General features: G+C 37.3%; 1 protein-coding gene across 5 annotated transcripts in view; it reads right to left on the reverse strand.

Moving 5' to 3' along the window:
- Positions 1 to 13,125: 13,125 nt before the first annotated feature.
- AKT3 (AKT serine/threonine kinase 3) overlaps positions 13,126 to 16,328 on the reverse strand; it is a 213,156-nt gene continuing 209,953 nt past the window's right edge. For all 5 annotated transcript variants that reach the window (XM_088144108.1, XM_088144110.1, XM_088144120.1 and 2 more), the window contains 2 exons: positions 15,029 to 15,131; positions 13,126 to 13,856 (listed from right to left, as the gene is read on the reverse strand). In XM_088144108.1, coding sequence (XP_088000234.1) covers positions 13,771 to 13,856; positions 15,029 to 15,131 — 189 coding nt within the window. In that variant the 3' untranslated portion in view covers positions 13,126 to 13,770. The remainder of the gene's footprint in view (positions 13,857 to 15,028; positions 15,132 to 16,328) is intronic.

Genomic DNA, 16,328 nt, shown 5'->3' on the forward strand with positions numbered 1-16,328 from the left:
GTAAGATTCTTGTTGCCCCATGCAAGCTTTAATCTTTAATCCTTTCTGGAAAGCTGGGAGGGTAGGAGCCCACTGCACTTCTGCGGGGAGAATATTCCAAAGGGCAGGGCAATGGCAGAGAAGGCTCTCCTCCTGGGTTCTGCCAGCCAACATTCTCACACTGTCCCGTCCATAACATGCCCTCTCTGCTTGACTGGGTGGGGTGGGTTGATGTGATGAGGGTGAGACAGTCCCTCAGGTAATCTGGATGCATGCCATGTAGGACTTTAAAGGTAATAAGCAACACCTTGAATTGGACCCAGAAGCAAACTGGGACCCAATGCAGTTCCCATAAGGTGTTATATGTGCCATTCTTGGGGCACCCAAAATTGTCTGCATGGCTGCATGTTGAACCAGCTGTAGCTTCCAGATGCTTTTCAAGGGTAGCCCCATGTAGACCACATCGGAATAGTCTAACTGAGAGATGACCAGAGCGTGAGTGACTGGAGAGCCTCCTCATCTAGGACAGGGCATAACTGGCGCACCACACGAAGTTGGGCAAAGGCCCTCCTGGCCACCACTGCCACCTCCTGCTCCTCAAGCAGGAGTTGTGAGTCCAAGAGGACCCCCAGATTACACACTGGGTCCATCTGGAGCAGTGCAACCCTGTCCAAAACCAAAGATGGTAAATCTTTGGATACAGAGGGGCCTCCAATCCATAGCCACTCCATCTTACCAGGGTTCAGCTGAAGCCTGTTGCACGCCATCCAGACCCCCACAGCCTCCAGGCACCATAAAGGGTGGTCACAGCATCACTCGTGTCACCTGGGATGGAGATGTATAACTAGGTATCATCTACATATTGATGATACCTCATCCCATGGTGGTGGATGATCTCTCCCAGTGGTTTCATGTAGATGTTAAAAAGGAGTGGGGAGAGTACCACACCCTGCAGCACCCCACAATGAAGGGGCCATGGGCCAGACCTCTTATTCCCAATCAACACTGATTCGGATTGACCTCGGAGGAAGAGAACCAGTGTAAAACTCTGCCACCCGCTCCCAACTCTCTAAGTTGACCTGAAAGGATACCACAGTTGATGGTATTGAAAGCCGTTGAGAAGTCAAACAGCTGTTGACTAGATTTTGTGCTGCATGTTGAAGAGGCACTTCTCAGCATGGAGTGCCCTGCATCTCTGACCAGAGAAGATTCCCTGCATATTCCACTTTTTGGAGCTGCTTTGGACAGAAAGGGTGCTTTGCCTCTCCAACTTCAGTACCCAGGACCTCCACTGTCTCCCCAGCAGGTGGAACAAGTTCCCCAGCCTGGCTTCCCAGTTGTTGGGGCAGGGAGAATGGAAGCTGTTAACCTTTTCAAGTCCTGGAAATAGGATGGTTAACTGGAAAATAGTGCAAGTTCAGAACATCTGTACATTCTTCTATTATCTGGGAAATGGAGCACTGGCTGTTGTTCATCAAATAGTTGTTATAGTATAAAGAGAATGAAGACAGCTCCAGCCTAGCAAGCTCAGAGATAAATTGGATCCTAAGATTTATGTAAGCTAATTCCTTTCCTATTTAATAACCTTTGTGAGATTCTTGTGTTTGGCTGTCAATAGTATGACAGAGGCAGAGATGAAGCCTTCAGTTGCCTGTGGCCTCCCTGAGAAACTTAGCTATCATAAATGAGGAAACCTAGTTAATTTTACCGTCTCCTTCCCATTCTTCTGTGCTGCACAGCATGAAGCAGATGATATTCAGGTTGTCTGCTCATGATAGCACCCACTTTTTAGGTCAACTGGTTAATCTAAGTGCAAAAAAAAAAAAGAAGTGGCTGGAGAAACAGGTTTCCAGACTCTTTCACAGTCAAAAGAACAAGTTATAGCTGCAGAGGCCAATGACCAGAAAGGGATGATCCCACAGCAAGCCTGCTGGACCAACTGGAGCCAAGCAAGTCACACCCTTCTCCTGGCCTGCCCTCCCCAAAGACCACATTACCTCCACCTTCCTCCTGTGTGCAAGGTAGAATGTCTTCCATTTCTTGTGGAAAATATACTTTCCTGCTGGTTCAACATTGATGCAGGGAGTGGCAACAAGATGGAGACTCTGCTGTGAGGACATGTCAACAAATGGTAAGTCAGGGCAAGGAAACTGCTCAGCCTTTTAGCATTTCTGCTGGTGAAGCAAAGGGTGGGAGAATGTAAGTAGTTTTTCAAGTTGGGGAAAAGAAAAGTGTAGTATGGCAGAATGGGAAACTGTTTTGGGGTGGGAAACTAATGGGGACGTTCTTTTGTCCTGCAGCTTGCAGGCAGTGTATACAATGATGATGCAGTGATGTCAAAGTGAGAGTGTAGTTGAAAATTTTGGTCTGGTTTTTATAAGGGGACTCAAAAGAGTATTTTGAAGCTGAAAATAAATATTCCATTTTAATTTTTCATTTTAAAAAATTAAAGCACTATAAAAAGAAGTTTGCGTGTTGCAAATCAAAGCATTAAAATCTGGAATTGTATTTATTTTCAGTGCACCTGGATTCCATATAGTCCCATGAATATTCTTCCACATTAAAAGCTGTGAATGGATGCAGCCCAGTGCTTTGCTTGTAAATGTGTCCATCTGCCAAGAAAACATAAATAAATTTTAAAAACGGGGCTAACATGGCGGTTGATGGTGAGTATCCTGAGCTTCTAAAGTCTGTTGATTGGTGCCAATGATGGTTACAGTCTCTGAGAGAGGAATTTTATAAAAAATATTTGAGCTCTCAAAATGGTTTCAGACCAAATCTGATGTTGAACTCTTCTTTCAGGCATAATTTCTGATTTTATTATAAATCTAGACGTAATCAGAAGTCAACTTGGAGTGGAGACAGTGCAAACCACACTGCTGACAAACAGAGTTGACTGGGAGAGAGAAAAGAAGGGCAAGTCTAACAGCCACTCTTTGATCAAAGTCTTAGGGGGCTGTTGAACAGACTTCTGGATAAATACTGCTAGAGCTATGTCCATGGAATGTGACATTTGGTTGCAAAATAGTGATCTCAGGACTGCATAGTATTGTTTCAATGCCCAATTTGTACCAAATAATAAAATCAAAGTTCTTGGAAATCAAGTAATAATAACCCACTTGATAAATGGTGACCCCACAACAAGGTTTTAGTTATCATTAGGAATTATAAATACTGAGGTGTCCAAAGCAGTCTTATTTAGTCTCTTCTTACACAATGCTTTAAAGGTGTTTAGAAACTAAGAAGGACCAACAACATATTTGCTTTTGATACTGGTTAAAATAGCAATAATTTCATTTCACCCTTATAAATATGTAATAAATATTTATTAAATACATGGATAAAATGTTTCTTAATATTATCCACCCTGAATTTTCAGTAATAGGGTAGATTTAAAAAACAACCCAAATAAATAAATGTGTACATGCTTGACAGAAGTAAACAGAAGAGGTGTAACACTATGTCATTTTATAACTAAAAAATGACAGAAGCAAAAAGCTATGCAATTATTAGAATTTCCTGGAGCATTAACTCAAAACAAATTCTAGCATGGAATCTTAATTTATATGTTTTAAATGGAATAGTTACATACCTCTGGTCATAAAATGTCTTCATGGTATAATAAATATTGACTTAACTGAGAAATCATGATTACATATAACTAAGGCACAGTCCAGACAAAGTTAAGGTTTGTGATCCCATTGATTTCAGTGGGAAGGTTCAGCACATGCATAACCCTGTTTTTCCTCCTAAAATATTTTTTTTAAACCATTCTGTGTCCCTCAAGAATTTGTCCCCACCTCACTTAATCTTGCATTCATTCTCCAAGCCCAGCAACCATTACCTTCCAACCAGTAGTAATCGTTTTCCTAGCTCTTACCAGTCCTTCAAATATTTTAAGATCCTACATATATTTAGACAGAAATAGATGTTTCTGCACATATTTTTATTTTCCATCACTTCCATTCCATTCCATTCCGTTCTTCCTTTTTTTGCCAAGTACACATCCTTTTATCACTGCCTTTCCTTTGATTCTCGTAAGCATTCCGCTGTTAAATGTTCTGTGTTTTGCTAATCTGTTTCCCAAGCATCCCCACCAAATATTTGTTCACACATGCTGATTCGTTCTTGATAAACTTATCAAGTGGTTACTTACAGATATAAATGAGCTACCACTTAGAAATGATTACAAATAGAATTCACATACTGTATTACTTTTATGTCAGCTTAAATAAGAAGACAGTTCACACGTGAAACCGATGGTGAAAAACAGTAAGTACAGATTATGTAAATGAACATATAAACTGATTGTTGAATCTCGGTGCATTGAATCATTGCTACTTGGACTCTCATATGTTATTCTTTACTTGTTTTTGTATTTCCAAATTGCCTTAAGTCTGATCCAACTTTGGCCAGAATGGGTCACCAGAAACCTGTACACTTCTGGTTCTTTCATGAGCTACCTGTTCTGTTTGGGAATGTTTTCTCTTCCAATTGGGCACTTTATAACTGCAACAGTGTAGATACTAATTCTACATTTCATTTCGGGTCAAAGCTATCTCAGACACTGTAGTTTCCAGTAATTGTGGTACATAAATACAACATTGCCTTTTTGTTTGTAATGAAAGCTTAAAACCAAAGCAGTTTAAAAACAGGGTACTTTTAAGGACCAAACCCTAAGCTGCTTAAAGCCAGGGCCACATATTCTTGTAACTGCCTGGCTAAAATTATGATCATTGTTTGAGAACTTGTCATCCAAAATATTCAGGAAATTATTACTAGAGATGGATCTTTTCTGTGGCAGTGCCGTAATTTTAAACTCTTCCTCAGAAAGTTTTTTTTTTTTTGGCCACACTTTAATGTGCAACAATTATTTTATTGCTACAAGTTTCGGTTCATAAAACAGTTTTATCCTGGTTATTATCTTGCTTGCGGTTACATTCTTGTTTTATATGGAGGGTCTGTTATCACAGACATTGTATTTCTACTTCTTACTGATGATATAACTGAACTGTATGCCTTTTTGGATAGCTTTACAGAAGAGTGGGGTACCTGTCTGTTACTCCTTCTATAACAGATATAGCTACTTTCTGAAGATCCATGACGACGCAGCAACCTTGCAATTATAGAACAGGCTGGTGTTGGATGGCAGAGCCCTCAGGAGCCTAACCCATGGCACCTGGAATTCCATGAAAGAAAAACAGAATGTATATGTAATAGCAACATTACATTATACATAGAAAGTATTTTTGAGGGAATTCAATCTGTTAACATTGAAATATTTTATGGTTAAAGAACAATTGGTTTTAAACAAGAACTGTGGTGGTCAGTTTGACAAAAATGATACTTTGGTTTTGTTGGTCACTGTCTAGTTTGGATTTGCATTTTTGTAGTCAGGAGAATACTAAAGGCAAAAATATTGTACATTTATATACAGTAGATTTATAACCTGGTGGCTTCAATCTGGCAGGGTTGAAGTAAAGAGAGAGTTAGCAAATATTTATTCAGTTCCTTGTTTGGTTATTTTTAATTCTCTCTCACTAAAAGCAGTAAGGAAACAGCATAGAACAGTTAAGCATCTTTTCTGAAGTCTATCTCCCTTAGGATCCTTGAATCCTCTTTTTAAAGCTTTTTGAAGCCACTATTTCCAGATCTTGAATATCGATTGATTGATTGATTGATTGATTGCCTTCAAGTCAGTTTTGATTCCTGTTGACTGCCTGGTCTAGCCTCAAGAATTGGTGGAGACATTGGAAACTGGGTTCTCCAAGGTTGAAGCCCCATCTCTAAAGTCATAGAGGGAAATCAAAGAAATCCTAAGGTTCTTGAAATGCTTACTTACAGTTTTTCAGATTGTATTCTTAATGTTACAATTTTGGCAAATTTATTTACTTAAATTCCAATAATTTTGGAATTGTTTTATATGGAACATATTCTAATGTTTTACATGGAATGTACTCTAATCTTCCTTAACTCCATAATTTTGACTTATACATGAAAGAATAACAGAAATGTGTATATGGCTGCTATATTGGAATCTATGCATTTTCCAAGCTAGTCCCATGTCTGGACTCAAACTGATAATTACTCATTATTTTGCAAAAGCAGTATCAGAATGTATAGTTTCTTATCAGTTATTGAAGCAAGCACCCTGTATATTCTTGATCTGCTTTTTTTATGTTCTTAAGCTTAACTTTCTTACTTCTGCAATTTCTGTTGTTTCCATTCATAATTTTTATTATTCATTCCAGAATCTTTCGTGTTTAACTTGTATTCTTTTATACATTGAGTGCCTTTCCAAAATGAATGCTATGCTCTGGTAACTTTTGCTAAAACTAAAAATGTTTTCCTTAAATGTGTCCTCCAACATGCTCTTCTTACAAAGGCTGTGTATAAACTATACAACAAATTCTGCATCTGGTTTCTTTCTAGCTCCTTCATTCCTTTCCCAATATTTTTAGACAGCGAGCTTCTTTAAACAGTGGGTATCTTATATATAATCAGTATTTAATAAATGTTCTTAGTTACAGAATTATCTGAAAGGAGACATTTCCATATGGGAGGACAGTTAGAGCAATTTTTTGATGATTTATATGAAGACCGACAATGCACGTGGCACTATATACCATCAGATGCACAATGAGGGAATGTGCACACAGAGTCAGAAGAAAGCACCAGCCTTTTAAAACTGTAGTCTGTATAACTGTATGTTCAGATTGAGACTTTAGAAGCTCTACCACATCAGCTATATCTGCTGCAATTTAAAATTATGTATTTATATTTTAATGGTTTCAACAGGGTATGCAGTTGCTTTTATCCTAAAAAAATAAAGTGAAAAAAATACTTTTTGTAACTTTTTAACTTTTATAGGTGTATGCATCTCAAAACAAAAGCAACAATAAAGACATAACTTTAACAGATTGACATTGTGCTTTATTTATGCTGTGTACATAAATAAATACACAAATTTGTGTCCCTATCATGTAAGTGTAAAAATACTGAAGATATGCTGTGTACAAAAATAAAACGAAATAAAAAATAAAAACCCTGTAACTACTTCAGATCCTTACGGGTCATATGCTCAAGGAAATAGCTTCAGTACAACTGACAGTGGTGCGGTTTCTCAGATTTAGTCTTGTCTGCATAATATCCTTAGCCATACAACTAGATCTGTCTGGGATCTTCTGAAAAAACTAGCAAGGTCAAGAAATTTCACAAACTCTAAAGCTAAGGGAAGGTAACTGAATTACCAGTTTAGAGTTTTTATTTAAATAAATATTTTACATTTCATGCTTACCTGTAATGCACTACCAGGATCAAGATAAGGAAATTCTACTGTAGACAGTACAAACAGTAGCAGCAAAGTTGTACATTGAGGTGTAATATAGAGACCCTGCACATTGTAAGGAAATCTTACATTTTTCACTCTAGCAGAAGCACATGGCCTGTGCAAGAACTGCCAGCTTCAAGAAGCAACCCCCCCCATTTCTTTTTAAAAAAAGAAAATGTATAAAACAATACTCTGCAATGAGCAGAATGTATTGGAAGAATCATTATGGTGGGAAGCAAAGCTGTGTGCAAAAACTACCCAGATATAAACCCAAGTCATTGATTTCCTCAAGATGGCTGCAGTGCAAGAGGACATCATGTCCTGGAAGCCAGTACAAACTGGAGCCAACAAGACTGAAAAATACAACATCCTGAAAGCTCTTGTGAAGGGCTAGCCAAATTCAGAAAAAGCTCCAAGGAAGCAGAAAAGCTACACATGCATTACAGCCATAGTATCATTAGTCCTATTTTTTTGGAAACACTGATGTATTACTTGGGAAGACTCGCTGCCACATTCTGAAGGATCATTTCATATATGAACATGAATTCAAATCCTAGTTGCCTTTAAGTGAAACCAAATGATATAGACCTAGGGCAAGTGTAGTCAATCTGGTGGGCCTCAGGTATTTTGGCTTTCCCATTTCCATCATCCTATCCTCTTGTTAGCAGGCAAAAGCAAGGGTGCAAAGCTTCTGGCACTGACTGGGTTGCCTCTCTTTGGTCTGTGGACAGCAAGTGTAACTGCAGGCAGCTGATATAAAACGGGACGCCAGCTCGGGAGGAGGGGGGTTGTTTGTTTTTTCCCTACTTATCAGGATGAGTTATAGTGGGTTGCATCCAACATTAGATGAGCAGGCAGGCGTTTGCTACATTCCAGCCTTTGAGAAGGATTTAGGGAAGGAGGATGGGAACGCTCAGTTCACTAGCAGATGTCAGCCCAGTATTAATAATATATAAATTCAGAGGCAATTTAAATATTGACTTTTAAATATTTTCTCTATACAAAATGGCAAAAGTTCTGTTCTTTATAATATGGACTCATTTGCAATTCTGTGGCAAATCTGTGATTAAAAAAGACAGATGCTCTTTGATTTGGAGAAAATTATGATAAGGCTTCCTGTAATATTGCCTTTTATGGGGAAAAGAGGTGTCTTCTCTTTCTGCCCACCCAACTGTCAGATCTTTCTGACAAGGGTCATGATTACTATGGGTGTCTTTAGGCCAGTCACACTCTCTCAGCTAACCTGTTTCACAGGATTATATGAGGAGGGAGTCCTTATATATGTTTCCTTGAACTCCTGAAGGAAAGGCAAGATATAAATCAAAATTTATTTATTTACTCAATTTATATGGTCACCTATTAATTACTTTTCCTCAAGGACACAATATAGAGGAATTACAGAGTTAACGTAGCAGGGACTGATCTGGATCGTCTCATACAGATCTTGGTTTAATAGTTTTCCACTTTAAGGCTAGATGTTAGCATACTGATCTCAGCAAGATGCTGTGAAAGTGCAAGTTCTCTGTGAGACCATGATCCATAAGATTACTGGGAAATTAACAGATTCATGATATTCTTTGTATGTAATATATAACATAGAGAGACCACGTGGTACTGAATCTGTTTGGTGCAAGCCAACTGATTCCAGAAAAAGATATCTGATATCACAATGAAAAAGATGTGGTGTCATGGCTGCAAAGATAAGCTAATGCAATGCCATGCATTGCTTGTATTGTTCATTGCTCCTTGAGACTGCAGGTATATAAATTAATTTCATTAATTTACTTTATAATCATTTCAATATAAAAGAGATATATCACTATATTTTGGGTTTTGTTCATGACACATGGTTTTGGTGTTGCCATCTAGTGCTACCAGAAAGCTGCTTTTTGATTGGCTGATTACATTTACCTCAAATCACAAGTTCCTTTTCAGCAAAATACAATTTAAAAGTTGGTATAACTTTTCTCAGAAAACATTTCATTGTGCATTTAATAGTATTATCCTTGTCTGAAAGCACAAGGAAAGCTGAAAGGCATTAATGATCTCATAAATGTTCAGAAGACCATCTAGAATTTGAAGACTAACCTTGTGATACTTTTGTAACTTCATTGGCGAATTTTTCAAAAAAGCAACCAATGGCAAAAATGTGTTATCAAAGGATTCATTTATAGTAATGATCTAGAATGTAAACTATGATATGAGCAATGAATGCTTCAGAATGATAGAGCCCATCCACTATTGAGTATGGATGATTTTGGAGTAATGGCCTGATCCCATCGGTGTAGCACAAAATATAGTGTGTTCCCTGGTCAATACAACAGTCATGCTGAAATATTCTTCTGTCAAGCCCATTGTTTGCACCCTGCAAACATCAGGCCAATAGAGATAGGATCATTCAAATGTTTCAAGTAGCATATCTTTATAATGAGATGATAGAAAATATTTCTGATCCTTTGGGTGAAAGCTAATTTCTTCTGAACTAGCAAATGACATTGGTTGACATGAGGAACTCAGGAGAGAAGTAATATTTATAAATACCTCTCTTGTCTATCCAAATTATACACTGAGAGAGGGCGAGACATGGAAACCTTGATAAAAACCTAAAATTCTGCTGCTAAAAGGAATGTAGTGAGTGTGGGGAAAGTGAATTGAGCCTCACTCACCTAATATTGGTGGAATGAGTGTCCTAAATGAGGCAGCTCGGCCTATACAAATGATGGCAAAAAAGAATATACATTGGCCCCATTTTATACATGGCTACTCATCAATTATCGTATGTTGAGCAGACGGTATAACTTGATTGGGCAGTAATATTTGCATTTTATATTTTCTTGCATATTAACATAACTGGTCTATGGTGGTTGTTTTTGATAACATATTAGTAAGCAAGTATTACTAATCTATTATCTGGGGCGAACTATAAAAGGCAAAATATCCATTATGCAAAACCAAAGAAAAAGACCACAGAAATTCTATTTTATGTATTTCTGCATTTCACTTTTCTATTAACCCCTATAATTTTACTACATTAGGTTCCCTGGCCAACACATCAAAATTCTGAAAGCAATAGGTACAAACAATTATAATCAGATAGGGTTATGACTAAAAAAATCAAGTCATGATAAAAATAGTATTAATGATTTAGAAAGCAGAATATAATAGTTGTATAATATAAGAATGGGATTGCATGGAATGTTATCCTGCCATACTGACTGACTTATGGCATGTTTTAAAAAAATAATTTATCATTGACCACCACAAATAGTACAGGAAATCCTCTTAATAGACTTCGGATACAATGAACAACTTTTCCATGTGGACAGCATCCCCAGATAACAGATTTCTCCCTTGTTTGGGGGAATGGGTCCGGACAGCAGTCGCTGCTAACCCTCAAAAACAGATATGCTTCCTGTTTGACTGCTGGGTGAGAGAAAATGCAAGATTGATTGGGGGAAGGGGGTGTGTATACAGTACTGGACATATTTAATGGTGGAGCTCCTGGGAGGGTCAAGGAGAGAAGGGGCTGGGAAAAAAAGGCAGCCAATGGGCGGAAGGGCAGGGCTGAGCTGAGGAAGAGAGGCCGGGGAGGTGCTGGGGGAGGCTCAGTGGATAAGGGCTGGCGCAACAGCAACAGCAGTGACTCCTCCTCCCCTCGCCTCCAGCCCTGGCCGTTACTTCCTTGCTGACAGGAGCTGGAGAGAAAAGTGTCCGTCAAACACCCAAAAGGCTGGTGCCAGAAACAACTATGTCCCTTAAAGGGCTGTATTTGAAAGTGCTTTTTCCTGTAGTTCATCTCCAGGAAGGGGAAAAAAACAAGGTAGGTGGGGGTGGGAGTGGGTGGTGGAGGGGAACCTGAGTATTTAACAGACATTCGAGTTGCACAAAGAACCCTTTCCCCTAAACAGTCTGTTAAATTGAGGCTGCTCTATAATCTAACACTGAATTATATCAGCTTAATGATTATGGGTAACTTGATTCTTCTATAAATCGGGAGCAAACTAAAATGGCCCAGGTACACACCAGCCTAATGAATAAATGTCTTGAACTGGGGAAAGGTGTACCTGTTCCAATTCAACAAGACTGATCCATGTGCAGATTGCATGCTTAAATAAGGGCTGCACGGGAGGAGAAACGCGTATTGTACATATAGGACTTCTTATTAGTTTAGGCTGGCACATTTCAGGTAGGAAAACCAATGGCGACAGTGCATGGCCCCATCCGTTTGGAGCATGAGACTCCTGACTTCTCTTGTGTATCCATGCCAAAAGGAGAGAAGGGGTCCTAATTAACCACCTTGTCCATCTGAACATCAAAGAGATTTTTGCATATTAGTACTGCTGAACTGAGAATACTTTGAATATTATTAAAGAGACAGTGTACTCATATTTAATAAACTAAGACACTGATCATGAACTAAATTTCTGTTAGCCATTATTCCCTCTGACTGCTCCTTACTGCTTCACAATTTTTAATAATAAATACAGATGTTATCTTATTCTACAATCCTTCTACACAAGAGGTACACAGTATTTCTGACCTACTGTAGTGTAACGATACGACGATAACTACCTTACTTCTTTAAAGCATCAATTTATCCTAGCTGCCTTAATAAAATGCCCACATGCCTCTTGATAACCCTAGCATGTTCCACTGCCTGCAGTGATACTTCAGGGTATGTACATTTTCTGCATCAAGAGACGGATACAACTGCATGTAAATATTTTCTTTTCTAAAGTCATGAAGACAGCTATCGTAAGACTCAGACAAGTCATATAGGAGCTTAAAAGATTATAGGAGTTACAAAGAAAGAAGTCAAGAATCATCAGTTATAATTCCACAGATCATCCTTCAGGGCTAATCTGGCATGCACTATTACACTTACTGTCTCCTTTAGAAAATCTCAACTCCTGTCACCAAAGGCCATATAATGAATTGCCTTTCATCACATGTTTATTCTTTTAAATCTTTTAAATGAAAAAATAAATATTCAAACATCCTATTTAATAAATATTTTGAGAATTAGGTTCACTAAAATGTTGTATCTGTCATGGCTAGAACTAATACATCATTTTAAAACAGATATTCCCACCAATCTAACTAAATGTTTGAAACATTGCAATGCATTTCTTGTCATCATTGTGGCCTTGGTAACTTAAAACTTTGCAAGCGTTGTCCAACTTCTCTACAACATTCAACTTCAGTAAAGAGTGTGCAAACAATCAGGATACATGGTTTGGGGATTTTTTTTTTTCTTGACCATAATGAAATAGTTGACTATAAAAACCAAATTCTAAGTACAAGGTTCACTTTCAGAATCTTGTTAACATTTTCACATAGAGAAAAAGTGCATTCTTTTGTTCAGCTTGTACAGTTCTTCCATACATTATAAAATAAATTGCAAGCCTCTTCTAGGATGTAGCAGCATTTGCAAACATGACACATACAATCATTGTCACTAAAAAAATAAATACTACTGAAGTGTAACAAAATATTCAATTAAAACATCTGAAGAAAAAGAAACTAGTTCATAAACTCAAAAACATAAAAAGGCAAACAATTGTTTACCTCCATATACAAATTTTGGTGAAAAGCAATGTTATTAAGCTTGTCTAAATTCTTCAGCCTCCAGAGGTGATGAATATCAACAAAGAAAAAGAAAAGCACAAGACACAAATCATAAGAGGTTTAAACAACTTCACTTGCTGCTTTTATGCTATAATTTCTTCCGTTTGAATGTCCCATTCTCCACAATTGCACATGAATCTGGAAGTCTAAACGGGAAACTAGGTGATCCCAGACTTTTTGCTTCTTGGGTAGTATTCAACGGTAATAAAAAAAAATTATATATATATATATATATATATATCTTTATATATATTATATATATATTAACAATTGTAAGTCCTTCGCCTGAATGTTTTTATCCAGATGTTAAAGGTAAAACTGATTCAAGTGATGACATATGTCTACCAAAACCTCGCATATGTACACCACCACCACCTAATATTTCCTAGTTCTTTCAAGCTCCGATTGGCTTGAGGAAACATCCTAATTAGTCACGTTTTAGAATTATGATCTGCCTTTTTTCTAAAAGGGAGGGAGGACTGCACCACAGACCAACATGCCCTTTAGCCTCTGCTCTGTGAAGGCAAGAGAACGAGAGCTGGCTGTGCACAACTGAGAATTTGCGATCTAATATCACCATATTTGGGGAATGCTTTTTGCTGTGACTTTCATGCTGAGACAGCAGTAACAGCAGGTCAACTTAGACCAATATAAAATCTCATGCAGATAAATCAAATAAACTGATTCGTCAGAAAAGGAACTTGGTCAATTTGGAATGCTTTCTGAAAGTGCTCTGCTCTCCTAAATAATAGCAAGGACTGGTGGTGATGTTCAGGAATCATTTTCAGTGATAAATCGAGTATGTCTGTATAGCAGGAATACAAAACAGGAAGTTATTCCCGTCCACTTGCAGAATAAGAAAACTGAGGGAAATGTGGCCGTCTCTCATTGTCCATGCAGTCCATGCCGTCTTCATCATCTGTGGAATTGAAGGTTAAAGGTAGCCTCAGGAAGAAATGGTAAATATGTTCCTCTATATTGACATAAGAAGCTTTGCATGTATTTTATAATTACAATGATACTGTTTTAAAAAAAAGACTTTGCTGTCTTAATAGGCTTGTGCATGCAGAAGGTCTCGAACTTTCACTGCAGCCTTTAATTATTAACTAAAACTACAATTTACAGAAGGATAATGCATTTTTTCAGATTAGCTCAATGAAGTTATGTGAAGAGATTCTACATTGTGGCTTTCAAGTTTTATAGCTGGAGGATTTTAATATACAATTTATACTTCAAGTTGCCAAATCATAAAACATGAAACTTATGAATGTAAAATGATTTTTGTATTAATGTTTGCTATGATCTTTTGTGGAGATTTGTAAAACTGAAGACTATTTTTACAAATACTAGCACTTGAAGCAGAATGGACTAAATAGAATGGGATTAATTACCAGGCCTAATATGAAATATGAATGTTAAAAGTCTTCAGAATTCTTCTGTGATAGGTTTACAAAAGAAGAATGCTCTATACTACTCAGTAGAGGCAAGAAATTGCGTTACTGTGATGTTGCTTCAAATAGTTGAACTGGTTCCCACCCACCCATCCTGTATTCATCACAGGGGCTTTCTCATCCTCCTAAAGTGGATTAGAGTACATCATTAAGTTTAAAAAGTCACTGTTGAAGATTTCCTGCTATAATATCTGTTAGACAGCTTCAGATATATCCAATGCTTATACAAGTAGAAGGCAGCACAATAACTCCTTCTTCTTCCCCTCCGGCCCCTGCAGTCCTTTGTACCTCATAAAATCTCTATCCTGACAATTATGGGCCTCCTGAGCATGAATGACATAGCCCCCTGCTATTTAAGACACCCACTGTAAAGAAACCAGGAAGAATACAGGGTGCCAGAAAGGAGAGAAGAAGGGAAAAATTGATTATGTGAGCTATCAACCCTCTTCTCTTCTCCCCGGCTGACTTTTCCGCCTCCCAAGGATGCTCCCCAGTGGCTTATATCATCATTGGACGCTAACACTCACAAACTACACACTATTATTTGCTGACAGTAGGTAGATGTCTTAGTTACTTCATAATAAAATAAATGAAACATGGATTCCCTTCCTCCCATTTGCCTTAATAATGAGATACTTACATTTTTCAGGTGGTGTTATTGTAATAGTTTGAGCAGTAAACTCTTCATCGAAGTATCTAGTGTCTGTCTCAGATGTCACTTGAGGTTTAAAAGGAGGGACAAGCTGAAGGTGTAGTGAAGAAAAATGTTTATTAATAAGTATGAACATTATCAATTTAAAATTTACAGGACTGTAAAAAGAGGTAAGAGTGAATCAATTCTATCCTACTGGGTAGGAACGGGGAACAGGATGACTGAAACATGAATACCAACTCAGAAACTAATTTGCCCCAAGTCTTAGCCCATTGTGTTTCTATTTTAGTTATTATAGTCTGAAAAAAAAATGCTGCTCTGCTTTAGGTTTATTTTTAACTGTGAATTGATATTGATGACTTACTACTTTATTGTACATTGTCATGATATTACCTCCTCAGAGCACCAGGAAATTGAAGTAGTGGTTAACAGATTCAGTTTGCCAACACTGGCACACCAAGAGAGGATTTTAGTACTGTATTGGTGGGTCCAAGGCAGACTCCCTAGGATGTCATACATTGAAGTCAAACCTGCCTCTGATAGGTGGACTAAAGGATGACCTAATTTTATGAAAGCAATCAAACAAATGCTCTAATGAAGTTCCTCTGTTAATTTCTACTGTATTGTCTATTCACAAGTATTTAATTTTTGTATTTTGGACAATATTTGTTTATTCAACAAAAAATTTAACCTGAACCAGTCCAAACAGACTCTGGTTGATGAACAGCATAGAAGAAACAGATAAAGGGCAGAAAAAAACAATTAAAAACAATATATTAGTATAACATTCATATGAATGTATGATACCCATATGCAAAATATAAACGTTTATGAATACATATAGCAGTTGTTTTAAATTCTGTTCAACTCATTTTTATGACTAGAATATTATAAGAATTCAGATATTGTCCAAATAAAATATAATGCATAGAAAAATAACAAAATTTCACAATCATGATCTCCAAATTGGCGAATATTTGTAATTTATCTTCACTAGAAGCACACAGGACACTTACAGCACATCTAATTCAATAAACTACAAAAGCAGATTATGTAGATTTGAATCATCACAATTCAAAGCAAGCTTCTTGAAAGAAAATTAACAATATTTAAACATATATTAAAGATCATTTGAATTATGGATTCCAGATAATTTTCTATATTACGCTAAGCAACAGGCTCATCACTTAATATATATTATTAAATTAATTGATACATATATATGTAGACCAGACCCTGTTCCTACTGTAGTAAAAAGTCATGGCCCAGCCTATTCCATCATGGCCTC

Source organism: Python bivittatus, unplaced genomic scaffold (genome assembly GCF_059951505.1).
Source record: "Python bivittatus isolate LINGU-HERP-01145 unplaced genomic scaffold, Pbiv_v1 ctg000020_np1212, whole genome shotgun sequence".
Classification (NCBI taxonomy): Eukaryota; Metazoa; Chordata; class Lepidosauria; order Squamata; family Pythonidae; genus Python; species Python bivittatus.